At 43.9% G+C, this 23768-nt stretch overlaps 1 protein-coding gene across 1 annotated transcript in view; it reads right to left on the minus strand.

The window, feature by feature from the left end:
• Window positions 1–3736: 3736 nt before the first annotated feature.
• The window catches only part of LOC137373055 (procollagen galactosyltransferase 2-like), a 245203-nt gene continuing 225171 nt past the window's right edge, over window positions 3737–23768 (minus strand). Inside the window, exons 11-12 of the mRNA XM_068037824.1 lie at window positions 20269–20475; window positions 3737–5986 (exon numbers count right to left, since the gene is read on the minus strand). Coding sequence (XP_067893925.1) covers window positions 5713–5986; window positions 20269–20475 — 481 coding nt within the window. The 3' untranslated portion in view covers window positions 3737–5712. The remainder of the gene's footprint in view (window positions 5987–20268; window positions 20476–23768) is intronic.

The following is a 23768-nucleotide window of genomic DNA, read 5'->3' on the forward strand; positions in this document are numbered from 1 at the left end:
TGGCATGAATTATTATTAATACATATAAATAATATATACATAGAGAAAGCAATGTTATTTTCTAGTAGTGCACTGAATTTAACTGTGATGATGCATAACCCTAGAGAGAAGCCTCTATTAGTAACAGTGCATTTTATATAAATGCAAGTCTTTATTTTTTAATTTAATCTCTAATATCAGCTAATACAACTAGCATGGAAAGACCTGGGGAAATAAACTCCAACAAAAAAATGGACAAGAGTAATTAAACTTAGAATAAACTCACCACAAGGTTTATATTAACTGTTTTAGTTTTGATCTTGTGGTTTCTAATGGCAATTGAGCCCATTAATTAGTTCAATGAGTTTGTAATCATTCCCATCAATCCGCTATATTTAATTGTTACACCGTACGTTAATGCAAGTGCTATGAGACGTACTGTTACCATGTGGATTACTATAACACTGCACCTCTCCACCTAAATATTTAACCCAATCCAAAAGAAAACAAAATAGAATAAAATTGAAAATCAAATATTGCCTCTTTTTAAAAAAAGACTAGTTAGCAATTCAAATGGGCCTTGTACAAGAAATTGGAGTATTAATAACATGTAGAGAGGAGACATGAAATTCGTCACAAGAACTCTAAGTATACGGCATTGAATGTAACTAATTTGAACAAATGGCCACCCCTTAATATTTGCCTGGCAGCACTTAAATCAGCAGAAAGTATTTACGATACTGTCAGTAGAATAGTGAGGTATTTATTATAGCACACATGCTCACACACAGGAACTCTTTCAGCGTGTCTTATACCCTCTGAAAAAGATTAGTAATTAGGTAAGGCTTTATTTCTGGATTTTGGTCAGACTTGTGCCTGCTATGTCAAAAGTGTACATTGCCAACAGCAAAACCAAATTTATAGATATTCGAAGGATCTTTTTGCAAAATACCCCTGTCACATAAACAACCACTCTCACCATCAGGACCCCTTTAAAAAATCGTCAGTAATGTAGAATTATGATTAATATTAACATATTGTGTGGTTAGTACCACAGCCTCACAGCTCCAGCGACCCGGGTTCAATTCTGGGTACTGCCTGTGTGGAGTTTGCAAGTTCTCCCTGTGTCTGCGTGGGTTTCCTCTGGGTGCTCCGGTTTCCTCCCACATGCCAAAGACTTGCAGGTTGATAGGTAAATTGGCCATTATAAATTGCCCCTAGTATAGGTAGGTGGTAGGGAAATATAGGGACAGGTGGGGATGTGGTAAGAATATGGAATTAGTGTAGGATTAGTATAAATGGGTGGTTGATAGTCGGCACAGACTCGGTGGGCCAAAGGGCCTGTTTCAGTGCTGTATCTCTAAAATAAAAAAAAATAAAAAAAACTAAAAATAATTAATTTTGTTTCATCCATTTCTACCAATGATAATTCATCTCTGTTATATTTGTGCCCTGTAACTCATTTCAGCTAGTAGTCCTAATTGTATCAGCTTTTACTATTAAAATTTATTTAAAAGATTTAAAAATGGATAGATCAAAACATTATGATGGCCATTCCAATAATAGTTTTTCTACTTATTTCATTTTTAAGAATGGTTCCTGATACTAACAGTCCCTCCTTGATCTTTCATCTAATGATCCTATTTGCATGAAAGGAGCAAATTGTCAGCAACTGATGGTAAAGAGTGGATATGCACAAGCTATCAAAACATTAACCTTTCTATCCAGATGCTCTTCCATTCATTACAATTATATGTAGAGAGGTATATATTATGTTTAGAGTATTCAGACAATGCCTTCCTTTCCTTTCCTTCTCCAGAAGGTTTTCTCTTCTTTCTTTTTAATTATAGCTGAATGCCTCAGGGATGTTTTACTATGATAAAGATGCTCTCTAAATGCGAATTGTTGTTGTTGAAGTGTCTCTGGGTCTCATACACTATGCCAATAGGGCAAAATTCTCTACCTTTGTCTTGTTTCTAATTGATGGGAGGGTTGTGGGGTGGGGGGGGGGGGTGGGTGCGTGGGTGGGTGCATTGCTGTACATGGTATATAAAGAGGGAAACATGCAACATTGAACAGCATTAAAGAGATTCGTAATTTTAATGGCTATTAAAATCCCAGTGGCTGATGCTTTCTCACATGTGTGGTCTTGATTTCAGCCAGGCTGGTGATGGGGTGGCGTGTTGTATGAATGCTCAAGAGCAAGGAAAGAAACCAGAAAACAATATACGTAGACTCTTTAATAAAAGCAAAATACTGCGGATGCTGGAAATCTGAAACAAAAACAAGAAATGCTGGAATCACTCAGCAGGTCTGGCAGCATCTGTGGAAAGAGAAGCAGAGTTAACGTTTCGGGTCAGTGACCCTTCTTCGGAACTGACAAATATTAGAAAAGTCACAGATTATAAACAAGTGAGGTGGGGGTTGGGCAAGAGATAACAAAGGAGAAGGTGCAGATTGGACCAGGCCACATAGCTGACCAAAAGGTCACGGAGCAAAGGCAAACAATATGTTAATGGTGTGTTGAAAGACAAAGCATTAGTACAGATTAGGTGTGAATATACTGAATATTGAACAGCAGCAAGTGCAAACCTGAAGAAAAACAACCTGAAAAAAACAGTGGGTAAGCAAACTGAACAAACTAAGATGAAATGAAATAAATGCAAAAAAAGATTGTAAAAAATGTAAAAAGGAATGTAAAAAAAAAGGAAGAAAAAATAACTAAAAATGACTAAAAATGAAAGTAAAGTGGGGGGCTGTCATGCTCTGAAATTATTGAACTCAATGTTCAGTCCGGCAGGCTGTAGTGTGCCTAATCGGTAGATGAGATGCTGTTCCTTGAGCTTGCGTTGATGTTCACTGGAACACTGCAGCAATCCCAGGACAGAGATGTGAGCATACGTAGACTCTTTGGTGGCCATACTGAGTGGTAAAGGCAATGGCCTAGAAACAGGTAGCTTGCCTTTCTCCTTGGGTGAGGAATAATATAAAATGAGGGAAGATGACAACTTTTGCTGTTATTCTATTTGTCTGACCAATGAAATTAAGGCATGTTAAATATCAATTTATGCAAACTAGCTGGGCATAGGTATCACACACAATGGGTTTAAATTCAGAGAGCCGTTGCACTGCATGTGCATTTACACGGTGTCACATATAACCAACATGCCTCATGTATGCAGTCAAAGAAAATCAGAATATACAGCCTGTAGAGTGAGCATAACCTCAAGGTAGGTGTTAGGAGCTTTTAATATGCATCATGATGTGATGGCACGACATATAATGGACTCTTTGGTGTTGTGTCAGCTACATTTGTGGCATACATTTACTCTGCTGTCAGACAACCACTTTGAATAAGTCATAGGAACATAGGAAATAGTAGCAGGAGTAGGCCAATTGGCCCCTTGAGCTTGCTCTACCATTCAACTAGATCATAGCTGATCTTCTACCTCAATGCCATTGTCCCTTATCCCTTGATATCATTAATATTCAGAAATCTATTGATCCCTGTCTTAAATATACTCAATGATTGAGCCTCCACAACCCTCTGGGGTAGAGAATTCATCAGAGTTGATGGGCGGCACAGTGGCGCAGTGGTTAGCACCGCAGCCTCACAGCTCCAGGGACCCGGGTTCGATTCCGGGTACTGCCTGTGTGGAGTTTGCAAGTTCTCCCTGTGTCTGCGTGGGTTTTCTCCGGGTGCTCCGGTTTCCTCCCACAAGCCAAAAGACTTGCAGGTTGATAGGTAAATTGGCCATTATAAATTGTCACTAGTATAGGTAGGTGGTAGGGAAATATATAGGGACAGGTGGGGATGTGGTAGGAATATGGGATTAGTGTAGGATGAGTATAAATGGGTGGTTGATGGTCAGCACAGACTCGGTGGGCCAAAGGGCCTGTTTCAGTGCTGTATCTCTAAACTAAAACTAAACTAAAATCGTAGAAGCGCAGAAACAGCTACAGGTAGTTTTGTCGGTAAAAAAAATCTCTATTATTGGCAATGGGTGGTCCATTATTTGGAATGGATCAGTGCCCTTGAAAGGTTAATGAGAAGCAATGTTTTAAGTTGGCTGTGTGCACAGTGTGACTTTGGTGTTATTTCCTGCTTCGGTTTTGTTGAGGTTTGGCAGACATACTCCAATTAGGATCAATTAAATATGCCAAAGTGAACATTAAAAACTCGAGTTTATATGGCACCTTTTACATTGAAGGATGTAGCAAAAGCCAAATAGAGGACAAATGCTGTCACATATTGGGAGAGATAGGAGAGCTGACTAAAAGCTTGGATGAAGACATGACTTTTAAGAAAGCTTTCAAAGAGAGAAAAAAAAAGAGGCAGAGGGTATTCGGGAAAGATTACCAGAGGTGGCTCTGCCACAAACATAATGAACAAAAGGAAAACATGATATAGTCAGAGAACTAGAGAACACAGATGAGGCATATAGAAGTTAGAGAAAGAGCGCATGGAGTAAGTCGATGGAAGAATTTGAAGATGAAGTTGAGTTTAAATTCAATGCACTCAGCAACAGTGAGCCAGTGTAGATCTTAACCCTTTCTCTATAAACACACATTAAAGTTTGCACTCCCATCCAGACAGCATTAAACGGGATTTCTGTTTGTACTGTAAACTTCATAAGATTTCATAGTTTTGTGAATGAAATAGATAATGTTTTGTACAATTTCAGCAAGAGATAATCAACTTCTGAAAATGGTCTCCCAACAACCAGACTAATGCAATATCCAAGAGCATGAACAAAACTTGCTTGTAGATAGGCTCAACTATTTCAACCACTGAGAGCTAGATCTTGTTCCAATAATATCAACATTATTTTGGTTATTCCATTAGCAAAGGATTCCCACATTGTACCAGTTTGGAAGGGTGGCACTTAACTATCAACATGAGTCTGGGGCCTATAATAAACTTGAAAAGTTTTGTACGGGCTGCCGAAGGTGGAGGGAGGGAGGAAGGGCACTTGTGGGTGTTGACCTCCACCCAATAGGGCAAGAATTGCAAGCAAACATTTCCGCTGAAGAACAGAAAAATAAATAGGAACAAACCACACACACACACACAATATCATTACTTAAAGTAACCAATTTGGAAAAACAACAGTAGCATTTATAGTAATTCTGTACTAGCAGAAATATTGAGTTATTCTGAATATTGATTTGTAGCACAAAAAAATGCACTTTGTGATAACAGCAGTTTGAAAATTTAGCCTTCATTGGTTTTGCAACAGTCGAACAATTAGCCATTCTGTCATGAGCCCTGCTCATATCCTACACCAGTATGTGACCATAGATTAATATCCTTTGTCAGGCAGATATCAATGTGATGTTGCACAGTGGCAAAAACAGGGACTACCCTTTGGATAGCGCTAAGGAGATCCCACACCCATGAGCTCTTTATTGAAAGTAGTGGGCGATACGTAACAGGTGAAAGCCAATGCAGAGATAGGGAAATAGAAATAAAGGAATCACCTTCAAAATATCAATTAATGCACTAGTAATTAATAATTGGTCACCAAAATCAGCTGCTCTTGTACCGCCATTTGAAAGAGTGCAAGAAGCCCAACGAAGAGAGATAATACCGCTTTCAATTGATTCTATGTCACATTATCCCAAGAGATTTTTTTAGTTGCCTTCCAGAAGACATTTTCCCCAAACTACATCAGTTTGACAGAGAAGTGTTGGTTCCGATCACAGATCAGAGCCGAGTAGTGCAGAGCCACGTCATAATTCATCTCGAGAGGCTGTGTCGAAGGGGGCCTGGGGCTGCAGTGCCTCTGTATTCTGAGCTTCGGCCCCAATGTCTCCCTGTTCATTGGTTTTTTTGGATAATTTGCGGTTCCAGTCTGTTGATATCTCATCATTGTCCCAGATGATAGAGGTTTCGGTATCACTGATATAGCCTGGTTCTCCAGTGTAGTGCGTCGGGTAAATCAGCAGTGGCTCCACTGAAAAGGCCTTCAAATCACGAGGGTCGTAGAACATCATATAATCCTCGCTGTTAAAAATTGTAATGAAAAGTTTACAAAATTATATTTGATACCCTACATTTTCCATTACCAACTGTCATAAATTTACCTCACAGAGCTTGGAACCTCATCCATGACATTAGATGCTTCTTAAACTTGTGGCTTATTTACTGTCCAAACTATTAACTTAATAGAATAAACTTCATACATGAATGTACAAAGGAAAAACATATTGAGGCAAATGGAGCACAGGTTAGATAGAGGGGTCAAAAGAAAAATGGAAAGAACTTGCATTTATGTGATGCCCTATCATGACCTCAGGATGTTCCTTCCAAAGCTCTTTACAGCCAATGAAGTACTTTTGAAATGCAGACATTGTTTTAATGTAGAAATCACGGCAGCCAAATTGTGAAGAACAAGGTCCCACAAACAGCAATATAATAATGCTCAGATAATCTGTTTTTCAGTGATATTATTTGAGGGATAAATATTGACCAGCACACCAGGGAGAACTTCCCTGCCCTTCACCAGACAATCTTGTACATCCACTTGAGAGGGCCGAATATTTCACCTAGAAGACAACATGTCCCTCAGTACTGCAATGGTAGCCTTGATTTTCTTTTGTACTCAAGTCCTTGGAGTGGGACTTGAACGCTGAACTTCTAAGTCAGAGGCGAGCATTCAAACTACGGAGCTACAGCCGACACCTAGACCACCTGAGCTAAAATCCTTAACAATCATAGAATCATAGACTGATTACGGCACAGAAGGAGGCCATTTGACCCATGATGTATGTGCCGGATCTCTGCAAGAGCAACTCACCTAGTCCCACTCCCCCACCTTTTCTCCATAGCCCTGCAAATTTTTTCTCTTCAGATAATTATCCAATTCCATTTTGAAAGCCTTGTTTGAATCAGCCTCCACTGCACTGTCAGGCAGAGCATTCCAAATCTTAACCACTCACTGCGTAAAAAGGTTTCTCATTATGTCGCCGTTACATCATTTGCCAAACACCTTAAATCAGTGCCCTTTGGTTCTTAAAATCTCAGAAGAGCATCTTCCAATGGATCAAGATGGCATTTCTTTTGTCTATACCATTAATTACTGTGGCATCTGAGTGATTCTGCCAATTTAATGCAAATTATAGTTTGAGGGCATCTTTGCATTACAGATTAAAATCTCCCACCACCTGGATTGGGCCTTCAAAAGTTATATTCAAAAAGGGGCTCATGGTGAAAGGATAGCAGTTAACCCATAACACCACCACACCCCTCATTTTATTTAAAAAGTATCAGTTCAGCCATGAACTTACTGAATGGCGGAGCAGGCTCGAGGGGTCAAGTGGCCTACTCCTGCTCCTAATTCATATGTTCGTATGTAAAAACAGTCATTTATTCTCATTTTATTTTAGCTTCTTTATCGTGGCAAGAGCACTACCCATTGAAACACAGCTGACTCATATAGGTCTGATTTGATTGAACTACAAGTGCTAAACTGTAAACAGGTTATAGCTTGGCTCATTGGTCACACTACTGGAGTCAGGTTAAAGCCTCTTTGCAGAACTTAAGTACCTAGGGTGGAACTTTTATTCAACAGACCAACTCGCAGTGAGGGGGACAGCAGCAAGTCAGGAACATGCTTGTTTTCTCAGCAGGCTTTGCTGTGGTTCTTTAACTTCAGCACGGAATTAACATCCCGTTTTCGATTTCCAACCAATCACAAAGAGTGGGCATGATGACAAGCTGCACCTGTCAATGGAAAGATTTCTAGTTAGACCCCAGCAGGGATCAGAGTGACTGAATTCTACATTGTTTCCTGAGGCTGCAGCAATGACAAAAATGGAAAGGAGAGGTGGGAAGGCTGCCCTCTCCCCTCCCCTAATCCAGGTCTCTAACTCTTCCCTGGAGGTCCTGCTGTGGGATCTGCGGAACTGAACTGAGGTGATGTTTCCCAAGTAAAACCAAGCAGATGTGGATGGAAGTAACCAAGGAAGTGAGCAGTAGCAGTGTGATCTCTTGAACCTAGATACAGTGCCCCCAAGAGGTTCAATGACTACGCAAGGGTAGGAAAGGTGAGTGGTATTCCACTTTCAAGTGCCAACCTCTGCACTCTGACCTCTCCAGCATTCTCCTGTACAACACTCCTCAGACCAAAACACCTAAGCAGCTCCACTTGTTCCCTCTCATCAGGCACCACACATCCCCAACTGAACAGCCGACACTCGCAAACCCTCAGCTTACTGACGTCTCACACTCATGTCCCACAGTTACCCTTCACAACCTGTGTCATTTCCTCCTCTCCACACATTCCATTTCTCACACTCTGCTTTCTCTCCTTGCAGGAGAGAATGCACAACTCCAGGAAGAAGCAGAGAACCGGGGGGGGTGGCCCTCCAGTGACAGCTGCCCTGACGGCCACTGACAATGTGTTCCCACCGAGCCCACAGTGAAGGAGGTCTTGCTCCAGGAGGTCTTGTTCCAGGAGGCTGCAGATGTCAGCAATGACCTCCTATGAGAGCCTGAGCCTCCTGAGGGACTGGTGCTCAGACATGTTGAAAATATTCATCTGCTGCCTGGAGATCCTGGGCTGAATTTTACCAACCTCCCCGATTTTGGGGGTTGTGGTTGGGGGCAGGCAGGAAACCACCTCCGGGTGAGGCCCGCCATGCTCCCCGACACCGGGAAGGCCCATGCCCATTGTACCGGCAGCAGCAAGGCCTTGTGGCAGCCACCCTCCCCCCCCACCCCGCCGCTCAGCGACTTGAGCCTTATCTACACGTGCAAAGCATTACTTACCTTGCCCAATTATACATCCTGCTGCCACTTTGGAAACACTTTCCAATATTCAGGTGAATGGGTATGCCTCACGTGCATTCCTGTTCCCGACTGATAAAAGCCCGGGGGGGTAAGAAGCTGCAGTGCTTGGAGCCTGTGAAGGTTAGTGTGGTGTGATGGGGGCACAACTCTGCATACGTGTAGGGAGGTGGGAAGGGGAATAGTATTACTGGGGGCAGAACTCTGCAAGCATAAAGGGAACAACTACCTCCCTAACGGGGGGCACTCTGTGCCATTGAATGTTTGTGTGGGTGAAGAAACAATGGTACGCCAGAAACCCTGTGTGTGGGGAGGGTGCCATAAATGGTAGACGTTTAAAGGTAATCTGCTGGTGGGCCAATCGATGCAACTGCTACAATCTGAATGTGGTCATGCTGCACCACTCTTAGTGGAAGCTAACATGGGCAATGCCATGCCACGCCACATCGTTGATGCATGAAAGCACCTGATGTACCAATCAACATCAATGCCTGCCCTGTTAGGAACCTCTGAAGAAGTGAAGGGACCGAGTTTAACTGCAGCTTGGAGGTGGGGATGGTTCAACCTATATTGTCTGATTCGCTTCTCGTGAGAATCCATATGCACCACAGGCAAAACCAGCAGGCTGGTGCAGCCCATGTAGAGACCCCTGGTCGTGAGCAGCAGCAGCCCCCAAAGAGAGCTCGCCACTACAGATCGCTGCGCATCTACAGGTCCCACATGACATACCTGCAGATGTCAGAGCGCTAGTGTCAGAGGCGACTGCGGATATCGAGAGAGGCAGTGACACATCTCTGTGCCCTGTTCAATGATGACCTGCAGCCAATGGGCTTCAGTGGACATCCTATCCCTGTGGCCCTCATAGTGACAGCAGCTCTTAACATCTATGCCTCTGCATCATTTCAGGGACCCACGGGTGACCTATGTGGGGTGACACAGTCAGCAGTGCACCACTGCATCAGGGAGGTCACTAATGCCCTGTACCAGAGTTTCGTTGACTATATCCACTTCAGGACGGACTCTGAGAGCCAGGCCCAGAGGTCCATCGGTTTTGGCTCCATCGTGGGATTCCCACAGGTGCAAGGGGTCAAAGATTGCACCCATGTGGACATCAAGGCTCCCGCTGGGCGACCAGCTGCATACATATACCGAAAGGGCTTCCACTTGCTCAATGTGCAGCTAGTATGTGATCACCATAAGCGCTTTATGCAAATCTGTGCCTGCTTTCCAGGCAGCTGCCATGACACCTTCATCCTGTGCCAGTCCCAGTTGCTGTTCAATGAACTGGCTCAGATGGAGGGGTGGCTTCTTGAAGGCAAGGGCTACCCCTTGCAGACATGGCTCCTGACCCCAGTGAGGCACCCTACCAGTGATGCAGAGGAGAGATACAATGCCAGCCATGGCGTTACAAGAGCCACCAGTGAGCAGGCGATCGGCATGCTGAAAATGCGCTTCCAATGCCTGGATAGATCGGGTGGTGCCCTGCAGTATGAGATGGAAAGGGTGGCTCATAAAGTTGCCGCTTGCTGTGCTCTGCACAACTACACAGTCAATAGGGGGGAGGCCTTGCAGGATGAGGAGAGACGTGAGCAGGACTCATCTTCGGACGATGAGGACTTGCAGCAGGTAAAGCGCACGGGAGGACAGAGAGCATCCAGGTGTCGCGAGCAGCGAGCAAGGGATGCACAGAAACGCCTGATTGATCAAAGGTTCTCCTCGCGATAGGAACTACCATGGGCTCTGCAAGCCACACAGCACCCTCATTCACCTCTTTAATAAAAGCAAAATACTGCGGATGCTGGAAATCTGAAACAAAAACAAGAAATGCTGGATTCACTCAGCAGGTCTGGCAGCATCTGTGGAAAGAGAAGCAGAGTTAACGTTTCGGGTCAGTGACCCTTCTTCGGAACTGACAAATATTAGAAAAGTCACAGATTATAAACAAGTGAGGTGGGTGTTGGGCAAGAGATAACAAAGGAGAAGGTGCAGATTGGACCAGGCCACATAGCTGACCAAAAGGTCACGGAGCAAAGGCAAACAATATGTTAATGGTGTGTTGAAAGACAAAGCATTAGTACAGAAAAGGTGTTAACGGAATGAATATTGAACAGCAGCAAGTGCAAACATGAAAAAAAGAATCTATCTACCTCCGCCTTAAAAATATTCAGTGACCCTCATTCACCTATTGTGCAGCAGTCCTCATCTGCAACATCTTTGTCTCCATCATTACTGGCAGCAGAATACTGAGCCATTGTCAATGTTACTGCATCCGTGGAGATGCACATGAGTTATGCTGGCATGACAATGATGTTATTCCATACATTGGCAGTTCTGAAAGGCCAGTGATGTAATGGAGGAGTCACAATTGGTACATGCTGGCACACGTCATTCACACAGTAAAAACGACACCCATGTTGATGAAGAACATTTAGTGATTGAACTTTTAACAGTGTAGTGTCACCCGTACAGACCCATTTGTGTCATGGTGTTTTTTTGACATGCTTGTGGGTGCTCCTTTGCGGTGCCACTTCTGCGCTAGCAGCCTTACTAGAGGAAGGCTGCTGATATGATTGCTCTTTGGCTGTGGATGACATCGGCAGTTGTACTCTGTGCACACGAGGTCAGGCTGGCTGGGGGACCCCAGTGTCAGTGCAGAACTCTCCTCAGACATCATGGCTGCTGGAGCTTGACTCACCGGTGGAGGGGCAGAGGGTCCGGTGTCCACATTGCAATCACCTTGCGGGACGACCCCAGATATGGCACGCAGGCTTGCCTCCTCCATCTCAGGGGTCATTTGAACCGCTCTGCTCTCCCGGGAAGGACCAGGAGCAGGGTCAGTCTCCATGCTCCTGATCCCTCTCTTGCCTTGCCATTGCTGCATGGATCTTATGGCCTTGGCGAGGGATTTCAGGTCAGCGTGGATTAATGGAATCTGGCTCTCCTGAGAGGGCCGCCGTCCTCTCCATGGATGAGGCCGTGCACTCAAATGCGTGGGACATGGCAGCTGTCATGGCCTGGATGGATCCCCCCATCATCCACTCAAGGCTGCACAAGGCCTGCGGCATCTCCACCAGATGTTGCCACGACCGCTGCTGCAGCTCCAGCATGCCCTGTGCTGTCGACAATAGAGGGTCATCATTAGCCTGGGGCTCAGCATGAGCCTGGACACCCAAAGCCCTCCGACTGTCAGGGGCTTCGGCTGTCTCAGGCTCAGTCAGCTGCTCGGGTGCGTGTGCAGTGCTCACCAGAATGTGAACCAGCCTCTGAGAGGCTGATCGGATTCCAACTGAGGTGACTGTATCTGTGCTGGTGGAAGGTGCACGAGTGTCATGGGACGCTCCTTCCTCGAAGGATGTCTCTTTCTCTGAGGTGCGGGAGGTGTCCTGGGCCACCGGGGTCGATTCAGAGCATTTACCTGCTCTTGATACAATGTGAAGAGCACACTGTCAGTCTTTATGGTACGCATGGAACAATTATTACAGCATTGTCTCAAACAGTAACATTTTCACAGTGATTATTGTGTATATCAAATGACTGTATGTTCACCCAGGACCCCGAGCTCAACGTCACCGACTGAATTGTCCACATATATTTCCACCGGTTCGAGGGCCGCATCCTCAGCTTGTGTCAGCATTCGGCGATCTGGTATTCCTCCACCAGTTGACTTGCCTCCTGAGCTATTGCCTCCTTCGAGCTGGATCTCTGTGTCCATCCCCTCTGTCTGGTAAAGCAACATGCAGCTAAGGAGAAAGCAGTTGACGCTGCTCCTGGTGTTGCTGGTGCTGTTCCTCTTGTTCCTCATCAGAGGTCCAGGGTAGAGCTGCTTTCATGCTGCACTGAAAACTGACAGCAGGGACAATCAGATCAAGCTGAGTAAAGTCCAAAGTAGGTGAAATGACTTCCAAAAACTTGAAAATCACCCGTGAAGTAGTGAAAGCACTATCTCAGAGCAAATGCTGCAAGCACAAGCCTTTCCCATAGACAGGTCAGCAGCTGAGCAGTTTCACTGTTTAAAGCCTTTCAAGCCTGTCAGTTTCATTGATCAATGACTCCCCACTGTGCTCTTGCCTTGTTGACCCTGGTGAGTTCCACACAACTCAGGAAACCCATGGCTGTTAAAGCTAGAATTTGCTGTTTGTAGTGTATATAAATGATTTGGAGCTGGTCTGATTCGTAAGTTTGCGGATGACACAAAGGTTGGTGGAGTTGCGGATAGTGATGAGGATTGTCAGAGGATGCAGCAGGATATAGATCGGTTGGAGACTTGGGCGGAGAAATGGCAGATGGAGTTTAATCTGGACAAATGTGAGGTAATGCATTTTGGAAGATCCAATACAGGTGGGACGTATACAGTAAATGGCAGAACCCTTAGGAGTATTGACAGGCAGAGAGATCTGGGCGTACAGGTCCACTGAAAGTGGCAACACAGGTGGATAAGGTAGTCAAGAAGGCATTTGGCATGCTTGCCTTCATCGGTCGGGGCATAGAGTATATAAATTGGCAAGTCATGCTGCAGCTGTACAGAACTTTAGTTAGGCCACACTTAGAATATTGCGTGCAATTCTGGTCGCCACACTACCAGAAGGACGTGGAAGCTTTGGAGAGGGTACAGAAGTAGTTTACCAGGATGTTGCCTGGTCTGGAGGGCATTAGCTATGAGGAGAAGTTTGATAAACTCGGATTGTTTTCACTGGAATGACGGAGGTGGAGGGGCGACATGATAGAGGTTTACAAAGTTATGAGTGGCATGGACAGAGTGGATAGTCAGAAGCTTTTTCCCAGGGTGGAAGAGTCAGTTACTAGGGGACATAGGTCTAAGGTGCAAGGGGCAAAGTTTAGAGGGGATGTGTGAGGCAAGTTCTTTACACCGAGGGTGGTGAGTGCCTGGAACTTGCTGCCGGGGGAGGTGGTAGAAGCAGGTACAATAGCGACATTTAAGAGGCATCTTGACAAATATATGAATAGGATGGGAATAGAGAGATACGGTCCCCGGAAGTGCAGAAGGTTTTAGTTTAGACAGGCATGACTGAATGGCCTGTTCCTGGGCTGTACTGTTCTTTGTTCTAATACTGAGTTAAACCCACAACCAGTTGCTTGTTTCCATATTTAAATAAGTGATTTGACAACTCCGCATGGGTTTCCCCCTTGCTTGTGAATGTGCCCTGGTGAAATCCGGAAATGGGAGGGATCATGTCGGATTTCTGAACTGCTTGCATTTTTCGGGGATTAAACCCACACCCCCCCACCACCATTTGCCAGTTAGAATTCTGCCCATAATCTCTGATAGTTCAGTCCAGCACTGCGTGATTGCTGCACTATTGGATATGCTGTCCTTTGGATGTGACTTACGCTGAGGCCCTCTCTTCCTCTGCTTTAGATGGATGCTGAAGATGCCATGCACAATCTGAGGAGCAGGGAGTTCTCCTGATGTTTTGGCCAATATTCCTTCTCTTAGCCAACATTAGTCAAAGCAAATATATACCTCAGTAATATTTATGGGGCCCTGCTGTGTGTACATTGGCTGCTTTGTTTAGCAACGTAACAACATTGACTATAATTCATCATGTGTTAAAGGCATTTGGGATGCTCTTTTGAGAGAATAAAGCACTATTTAAATTGCCTAGGATTTTCAGACATCCATGTTTGCCATTGAAATGAATATATAATCATGTCTAGCAAAAAGGAACATTTATCAATGGCAGTACCAAAAGTCTATAAATCACAGAATTGTTACAGCACAGAAGGAGGACATTCAGCCCATCGTGTCAGCTCTCTGAATGAGCAATTCACCTAATGCCATTCTCCCGCCTTCTCCCGGCAACCCTGCACGTTTCCTCCTTTTCAGATAACAGCCTAATTCTCTTTTGAATGCCTCGATTGAACTTGCCTCCACCATACTCTCAGGCAGAGCAATCCAGACCTTAACCACTTGCTGTGCGAAAATGTTTTTCCTCATCTCACTTTTGCTTCTTTTGCCAATTACTTTAAATCTGCGCCCTCTCGTTTTCGATCCTTTCATGAGTGGGAACAGTTTCTCTCTATCTACTCTGTCTGGTCCTTTCATGATTTTGAATTATGACTTACCCAAAATTTGTAACTTGGCAGCAGTATTAGTGTAAAGTTCCAAATAATTGCTGATAAAACTACACTTACTCTGACAGTGTTGGAGGGCTGTGGGCTGTCAAGGCTCTTAAAAGGATTTTAAAAAATTCTTTCATGGGATGTGAGCATCATTGGCAAGGCCAGCCTTTGATGCCCATCTCTAATTGCCCTTGAGAAGGTAGTGGTGAGCCGCCGCCTTGAACCACTGCAGATCATTGGGTGTGGGTCCACCCACAGTGCTGTTAGGGAGGGAGTTCCAGATTCTTAACCCAGTGACAGTGAAGGAACAGCGATATAATTCCAAATCAGGATGATGTGTGGCTTGGAGGGGAACTTGCGAGTGGTGGTGTTCCCATGTGTCTGCTGCCCTTGTCCTCCTAGGTGGTAGAGGTCGCAGATTTGGAAGATGCTGCCGAAGGAGGCTTGGCAAGTTTCTGCTGTGCATCTTGCAGATGGCACACACTGCTGCCACTTTGTGCCAGTGGTGGAGGGAGTGAATATTTAATGTGGTTGATGGGGTGCTGATCAAGCGGGCTGCTTTGTCCTGGATAGTGTTGAGTTTCTTGAGTGTTGTTGGAGCTGCACCCATCCAGGCAAGTGGAGAGTATTTCATCACACTCCTGACTTGTACCATGTAGATGGTGGACATGATTTGGGGAGTCAGGAGGTGAGTTAGTCACTTCAGAATTCCCAGCCTCTGACGTGTTCTTGTAGCCACAGTATTTATATGGCTGGCCGAGTTAAGTTTCTGGTCAATGGTAACCCGCAGGATGTTTATTTCCTTCTCTTTATTTTACATGGCTTTTGGTTGGCTTGGTTGCAGCACACCACAGGTCCTGACAACCCATTGGGAGTTATGTGCACTTCCGAGAGGTGACAGACATCAGGGAAGCCATGGAGCAGATTCTAGCGGATTCACCCTGTTACAAAGGTCAAAAATCCGGTTGGGGATTGTTGGTCTTGTTAACCCTCTTGCACAGTTGTGGTGGGTAGTGTCCATCTCCAGATCTCCTATGCAAGTGGAGAATTCCTGGGCCACTGTCAAATGCACAACTGTAGCCTGATAATCACAGTCAGCAATGTCATCACATGCATATTTAATAGTATAAAATAAGACAGGTAATGCCTCTGTTCAAGTAATAGACAAAGGAATTTGATACAAGCTTCCTATGACATTATCCCATAGCACCATTTCCAGGTCCGTTAGTTGGTACATTTTACACATCTGTCCATATTTCTTCAACTTAATTTTCTAACTGTTACTCACTTTCCCACTCTGTTCCCCTCACCTTGCTACCTTGTCTCATTCTGTAAATATTATTTGGTGCTCTTTTACCCTGCTTATCAACATTTGAAATATTTGGAGTTGCTCCTCTGGTATAGTATGTTTGTAATAATTTAAAATTGGTTCTATTCATTTTACATTTGCAATGAGCATTATTTCAATTTCATTCAGACGTTGCTATGCAGTGAAATATTACAAGGCCGAGCTCTGTCCCATTTTCCCTCAGTTTTAGCTGGAAAGGTGTGTTTTTGCAGTCAGAGGACTAAGAGCCAGGGACAGGAACAATACCAAGCATTATGTGCAGAATGTGACAAAGTGAATTTGCTATCGGAGATGTCGTGAAATGCTACCTCAGGACACCCTGAAACACTTTACCACGTATGAAGTATTTTTGAAGTGTAGGCAGTGTTGTAATGTCAGCAATGTGAAAGCCATTTTGGGCACAGCAAAGTCCACAAACAGCAATAAGATAATGATCAGATAACCTGTTTTTAGTGATAGAATCATAGAATGGTTACAGCACAGGAGGCCATTTGACCCGTCCTGTCCGTGCCACCTCTCTGCAAGAACAACTTGCCTAGTCCCACTCATCTGACTTTTCCCTGTAGCCCTGCAAGTCTTTTCTATTCAGTTAGTTATCCAACTCCATTTTGAAAGCCATGATTGAGTCTGCCTCGACCACGCTCTCGGGCAGTGCATTCCAGATCCTAACCACTCGCTGTGTAAAAAAAATTCTTCCTTATGTCAACATTGCTTCTTTTGCCAATCACCTTAAATCAATGTGCTCCGGTTTTGGATTCTTCCTTCAATGGTAACAGTTTCTCCCTATCTACTCTGCCCTGACCCCTCATGATTTTGAACACCTCTATCAAATCTCCTGCTAATCTTCTCTTCTCCAAGGAGAACTGTCCCAGCTTCTCCACCTGATCCACGTAACTGAAGTTCCTCATCCCTGATGTTGGTTGAGGGATAAATATTGGCCAAGACACTAGGGATAGCTCACCTGCTCTTCTTCTAGTGCCATGGGATCTTCCATGTCTACCTGAGAGGGCAGAGGCAGCCTCGGTTTAATGTCTCATCCCAAGGACAGCACTTCTGACAGTGCAGCACTCCCTTAGTATTGCACTGCAGTATCATCATAGATTTTTGTACTCGAGTCCCTGGAATGGGACTTGAACCCACAATCTTCTTAGTCAGATGATAGTGTTACCCACTGAGCTGACACCTGCTCCGGCAGTGGCCTGTTATTTGCAACCCCAGCAATCAATTAAGCCACTAATTAAGGGCAATGTCATCTATCCTATATAATTTATAAAAAAAACCTGCGGGATGCATTTTGGTAGGAGCAGTCAGGCAGCCTCATACACTATGGAAAATAAGAGTCGAAATGGCAACGAAGAGCAATGGGATCATGGGGTACAGAATAGCATAGCATTAAAATTAGCAATGCAGGTTAACAAAGCTATCAAAAATTCAAACAAAACACTGGAGTTCATTTCTAGAGAAGTTACGTTAAACTTGTACAGAACTTTGGTTGGATAACAGGATATAGAGGTCCAAGGGGCAAAAAAGATTTAACAGGTATGATACCAAAACTAAAAGGTTATAACTATCAGGAAGGATTGAACAGGCTGGGGTTCTTTTCTCTAGAAAAGAGAAGAATGCGGGGTAACGTGATAGATATCTTTTAAGATTTTGAAGGAGTTTGATGGAGTAAAAGTAGGGAAGATATTTCCACTTATGGAGGAGATCAAAACTAGTGAAGCTAAATACAAGATAGTCAATAATAAATCCAGTAGGGAATTTAGATGAAACTTCTTGACCCAAAGAGTGGTTTGAATGTGGAAATCTCTATCACATGGAGTAGTTGAGACAAATCACTTAGCATTTAAGGGGAAGCTAGATAAGTATATGAGGGAGAAAAGAATAGAAGGATATGCTGATGGAGTTACATGAAGTAGGGTAGGAGGAGGCTGATGTGGAACATAGACACTGGCATAGACTATTTGGGCCGAATGGCCTGTTATTGTGCTCTAAAATGTAAAATTCTCTGAGTATTTATCCTGGATCAGTTTCACTTGTTTTTATGAGATTCGACCTGTTTTCTTATCAATCTGGATAGTAGCCAAAGTTCACTGCCCAGGAAGTTTTCACTCCTCTAACAGCCTGTGTGCCTGTAAGGTGCAGCAGGAGCATGGACTCAACCTACTGCAGTTTAATTGGGTGGGAACATTTTAGGACTGATTCCATGATTAGATACTTCCGGCAAGGAGCAGCAATCCTGGAGAGCAGTTTAGGAATTGTGCGCCTGAAGCCCATGATTTTCTATCTAGAATTAGAACTGTGATTTTTCTGCCCTTCACCTCCTGTAAACACCACTCCTTGAATCACCACTTTTATTTCCTTCTTTGAGTTTCTGCCTATTCTCCAGAAGCCAGTAATTCTCCAGAAGCCAGTAATTTATGTTAGGGTCCAGTAGTAGAGCTACCAGGAATCCTCTAATATCCCATCCCAATTGGTCATTCTTCCCTTCTGAGCATAGACAGTGAGTACTAAATCCTATCTTATCCTCACCCAGCATCGACAAGCTCACCCTTCTCGTAATCGATTGCTAGGTAGCTATCAGAAGCAGATGCCATAGCTGATTTTGCATCTCCTTAGCTCGAGGATGTTGATGCCAACTTGAACCTTTTGTGTTAACCAAGTTGAGATCACGTGGACCAGCACAAAGCAGCAGTTAAACCTAGAATTTGCCCAATGTATATGGTTTGGAGCTACATTACATGGTGGTGCTTACTCACTCCGTCATTGGGGTTGGCATATTTGAAAGAGTGGGAGGTCTACTTTGGAATATGAGCTAGGAACATAAGAACAGGAGTAGGCCATTTAGCCCCTTGAGCATGTTCTGCCATTCAGTTAGATCATGGCTGATATGTAGTCTAACTCCATCCACCTGCCTTTGTTCCATATCTCTTAATACTATTGCCTAACAAAAATCTATCAATCTCAGTTTTGAAATTTGTAGTTGACCCCCAACCTCAACAGCTTCTTGGGGGAAGACAGTTCCAGATTTTTAACTACCCTTTCTGTGAATGTATGTCAAGTCTGTGACTGTCTATGGGAGATTAGGCACACTACGGCCTGCTGGACTGAACATTGAGTTCAATAATTTCAGAGCATGACGGGCCCCCCACTTTACTTTTATCTTCAGTTATTTTTTCTTTTGTCTTTTGTTTTTTGTGTTTATTATATTTTAGTTTGTTCAGTTTGTTTCTACCGTGCCTACCCACTGTTTTTTTTCATGTTTGTGCTTGTGGCTGTTCAGTTTTCACTCCATTCACACCCTATCTGTACTAATGCTTTGTCTTTCAGCACACCATTAGCATATTGTTTGCCCTTGCTCCATGACCTTCTGGTCAGCTATTCTGCGACCTTGTCCTATCTACACCTTCTCCTTTGTTATCTCTTGCCCCACCCCCGCTTTACTTGCTTTAAATCTTTTACATTTCTTATATCTGCCAGTTCTGAAGAAGCGTCACTGACCTGAAACGTTAACTCTGCTTCTCTCTCCACAGATGCTGCCAGACCTGTTGAGTTTTTCCAGTACTTTCTGTTTTTATTATGGGGGAGGGTTATAAGTTTGAATCTCGGCAATCTAGTAGGATGGGATCTGAGCTTTATTTAACAGCAGTTTTGTCAAGACCAATTTGTGATAGTAACAGGAATGTATAAGTACTTCCTAACAGCATCTTTCCACCTCAGATGAAGTACTTGACAGGTGGAAAAGTGCCTTGGCAAACAATCTGGCTGACAGCGAGTGAACCTACCTGCTGTGAACAACCAGTCAATTGAGGGTGATTGTCAGGTTAGATCCAATTTAAATTCAGGCCTCATCAATGAGATTCCAGTAGTCCACTGCTATTGTGAGCTTCACCAAGTCTACCACCCATAAAGAACCATCTCTACTGTAGAAGTCGTCAGACACTTGCACCTCTAATACTATTTTTCTCAACAGATGCTATTTATGGTTAGGATGCCCATTGCTGTTCTCTTCACTGCTTAACCACGCCCCCCTCTTCCTGCCCACTGCCCAGACATGATATTTACTTACACTGGATGTTTATTGTACATGATGGGTAAAAATTCATCCACTGGCAACATTTTCCCAAAAGGCTCAGCTGCCACCAGTTTTTTGGCTCCTTTCTGGGATATGACATAGGCCAACGTCCAGTAGGAATAATCTGCTTCTACTAGGTTCATAATGCCAGGTACAGACTTTTCTGGCTGTTCCACTTGCATCCGCTTTCGACCAATGTAGCTGAAGTAAAAACACCAATGGAAAATGTAAGTGACTTTGTGGGAAAAGAGTAGATCAAAACAGGTTAAATATAGTCCTGCATCTACTCTAGATCCTAAACTCAGTATGATGCATAGATAACCGAACAAGAGTGTTGAAAGAAAAATACTCCTAAAGTGTAATTGGGCAAAATTTTCAAGATCATAGATATAATGAAAAATAGTACGAACAATATTAACTTAAAGGAATACTCAAGAACAGGGCGGCACAGTGGCGCAGTGGTTAGCACCGCAGCCTCACAGCTCCAGCGACCTAGGTTCGATTCCGGGTACTGCCTGTGTGGAGTTTGCAAGTTCTCCCTGTGTCTGCGTGGGTTTTCTCCGGGTGCTCCGGTTTCCTCCCACAAGCCAAAAGACTTGCAGGTTGATAGGTAAATTGGCCATTATAAATTGTCACTAGTATAGGTAGGTGGTAGGGAAATATAGGAACAGGTGGGGATGTTTGGTCGGAATATGGGATTCGTGTAGGATTAGTATAAATGGGTGGTTGATGTTCGGCACAGACTCGGTGGGCTGAAGGGCCTGTTTCAGTGCTGTATCTCTAATCTAAACATTGAGTATTCACCATACTCACTTGCTTTGACCTGACAGTGATTGGTCTTCCAATTGAAACCATTATCTTCATATAGTTTGAGGCTGACCATTGATTTATAGCATTGCATTGCTCATCTTCTATTCCAAGTTTCCCGTACAGAGCCTTATTATTTGAACCTCAGGAATGACATGACGGTTGTAGCTCTGACCGGTAAGTCAGGCACTCTGAAGTAAAATGTCATTTATTTTATTCAAGTTGTAAACCGAAAGAAGCACTTTCCATTCTTTCCATCCAGTGCCAGGATCGACTGCTCCTAGGTCAGATGGATGAACACGGCTGAATGCAGAGTAAAGGCCCAAAGTGCTTCAGCCCAAATTTAGAAGGGCAGCATCTACTGCACCATCCTATGGTCTCACTGAATGACATTCCTGATTTAGCACTGATTTAAGGAGGAGATTTTCAGCCGTGAGCTCATTCTGCCTAAAAGCTAAACTGAGACTGCCCACACTCAATTCTCTTCAGATCATTACAGTCAGCAGAGCAGACATTCATCCCATTAGCCTAGGGTGGATTGGAATCAACAGTCAGAACTCAAAGGCCAATGCTCGCCTGCCACATCAGATCGTCCCCAGAAGTTGAAGGCGTTTTTTGAAATAAATATTCAAATAAAAAGCCTGCGTTGAGCCATATCCAAGGGCATTTCTTAAAATTATGAAAGCATGGAGATTAATGCTAAGCCTATATTATGCCTATAAAGATCCTGAAAAATTGTATAATTGCATCTCCGAGCCTATCAAAAATCAAAGCCACCTCTTTTTCATTGCTGTTTTGAGAGCAGCCTCCAGCGGCCCCTTCAAGCATAGCTGGTTAGGCCGCTCTGTGCCCAGTAATAAAGGGCAGAATGTCACTCCACACATATCTGCCTGCTGGTACTAGAAAATTGCACCATGTCCTATAAACAGATAAGGCACCAACTGAAATATTGTTGCAGATAGGTGCGCTGGCCACCTATTTCAAGGTCCTCTTGAAAATCAGTTCAAGTAGGCCTCAGCCAGCCAGTGAACTGCAATTTCCCCATTTTTCAGCGTGAATGGAGTGAAAGAAAATCATTGCCCTCGACTCTTTAAAAATGATAGAAGCTTCTATCCATATGGTGAGCTGGATTGTCCAGTTAATGGAAATTGGAACATTAGAATAATTTCCATTTCTCACATTGATATAGCAGAGCATGCTCACTTATTTTAACATCTGCTTTCAATCAACAATTTCATATCTCTGTTATAATCTTTTGCTGTGAAATGCTGGACACAAGATTTACCACTGGTAAAGAAATGGCCAAATAATGCACAAACCATAGCATTTTGGCATTAATCAGTTCACAGAGAAAATAATATTTACCCAATGATGGACAATACCTTTTTTAAAACAACAGTGTAGTCTGAGATTGAGGCCAATAAATTGAGTCCCTACTTGGAATCTATAGAGTACTATAAAAACAGCACCTTGCACCGACAAAGCCATTATATTTGAGGTTTCTGGTTATGATGAGTCTCATACAAAAGGTGTGCTCCAATGCCACTTTGCTGCAAATTTGTAATAATGCACACAGCCAGCAACTGAAAAGTGTAGATGCCTCTTTACAAGCAGCAGGTGCGTGCTTAACATTTAACATACATTATATAAAATATATTGTTAAACAGATAGCTTCAGTCTCCAGTGGGACATTTAAACCCAGGCAAGGAAACACACACACACACACAACCCTCAACACCTCCTATGGATGGCTGAACAGATAAGACTTCAGCAGCATGGACTCACTCTATTTCAGAGTTGGCCAAGTCCGCAGTTCCATTTCATCCTTTTCTTTATCAGGCGCTTGAACAAAAAACTTGTTTCTTCTTTACAGCTGTCAAGGATTGCAAGCTTCAACAACTCTTAGAAAACCAACGCTCTTCCCAATCCTTCCTCTGACCCCAACCCTCTTCCAATAATTTAATCCATCCTACCCTCCACCCTATCACAGGCTTTTCCTTGTATTTTTTCCTCCTCCTCCCCCTCTCCCCTTCTCCCTAGCTCTGTACTTTCTTAAAACTGTTAGTTTAGTTTAGAGATACAGCACTGAAACAGGCCCTTCGGCCCACCGAGTCTGTGCCGACCATCAACCACCCGTTTACACTAATCCTACACTAATCCCATATTCCTATCACATCCCCACCTATCCCTATATATTTCCCTACCACCTACCTATACTAGGGGCAATTTCTAATGGCCAATTTACCTATCAACCTGCAAGTCTTTGGCATGTGGGAGGAAACCGGAGCACCCGGAGGAAACCCACGCAGACACAGGGAGAACTTGCAAACTCCACACAGGCAGTACCCAGAATCGAACCCGGGTCGCTGGAGCTGTGAGGCTGCGGTGCTAACCACTGCGCCACTGTGCCGCCAAATCTCTAATTTCTTCCAGTTCAGACGAAAGGTCATTGACCCGAAAGATAAACTTTATTTCTCCCTCCACTGACGCTGCCTGTTCTGCTGAGTGTTTTCCAGTCATTTTCGTTTTTAAAGGCTGCTTAATTGGCTGACCACCTCCGGTCGGCAGGCAGCCGATCCCCTGCCATTCCCATCGCTGGGAATATCCCCGGGCGACATAAACACACCGAGCTTCCCTCCAGTTCAAGACAAACTGCGACATGTTGGTAGGTAAATTGGCCGTTATAA

The sequence above is a fragment of the Heterodontus francisci genome, chromosome 8 (assembly GCF_036365525.1).
Source record: "Heterodontus francisci isolate sHetFra1 chromosome 8, sHetFra1.hap1, whole genome shotgun sequence".
Lineage (NCBI taxonomy): Eukaryota > Metazoa > Chordata > Chondrichthyes > Heterodontiformes > Heterodontidae > Heterodontus > Heterodontus francisci.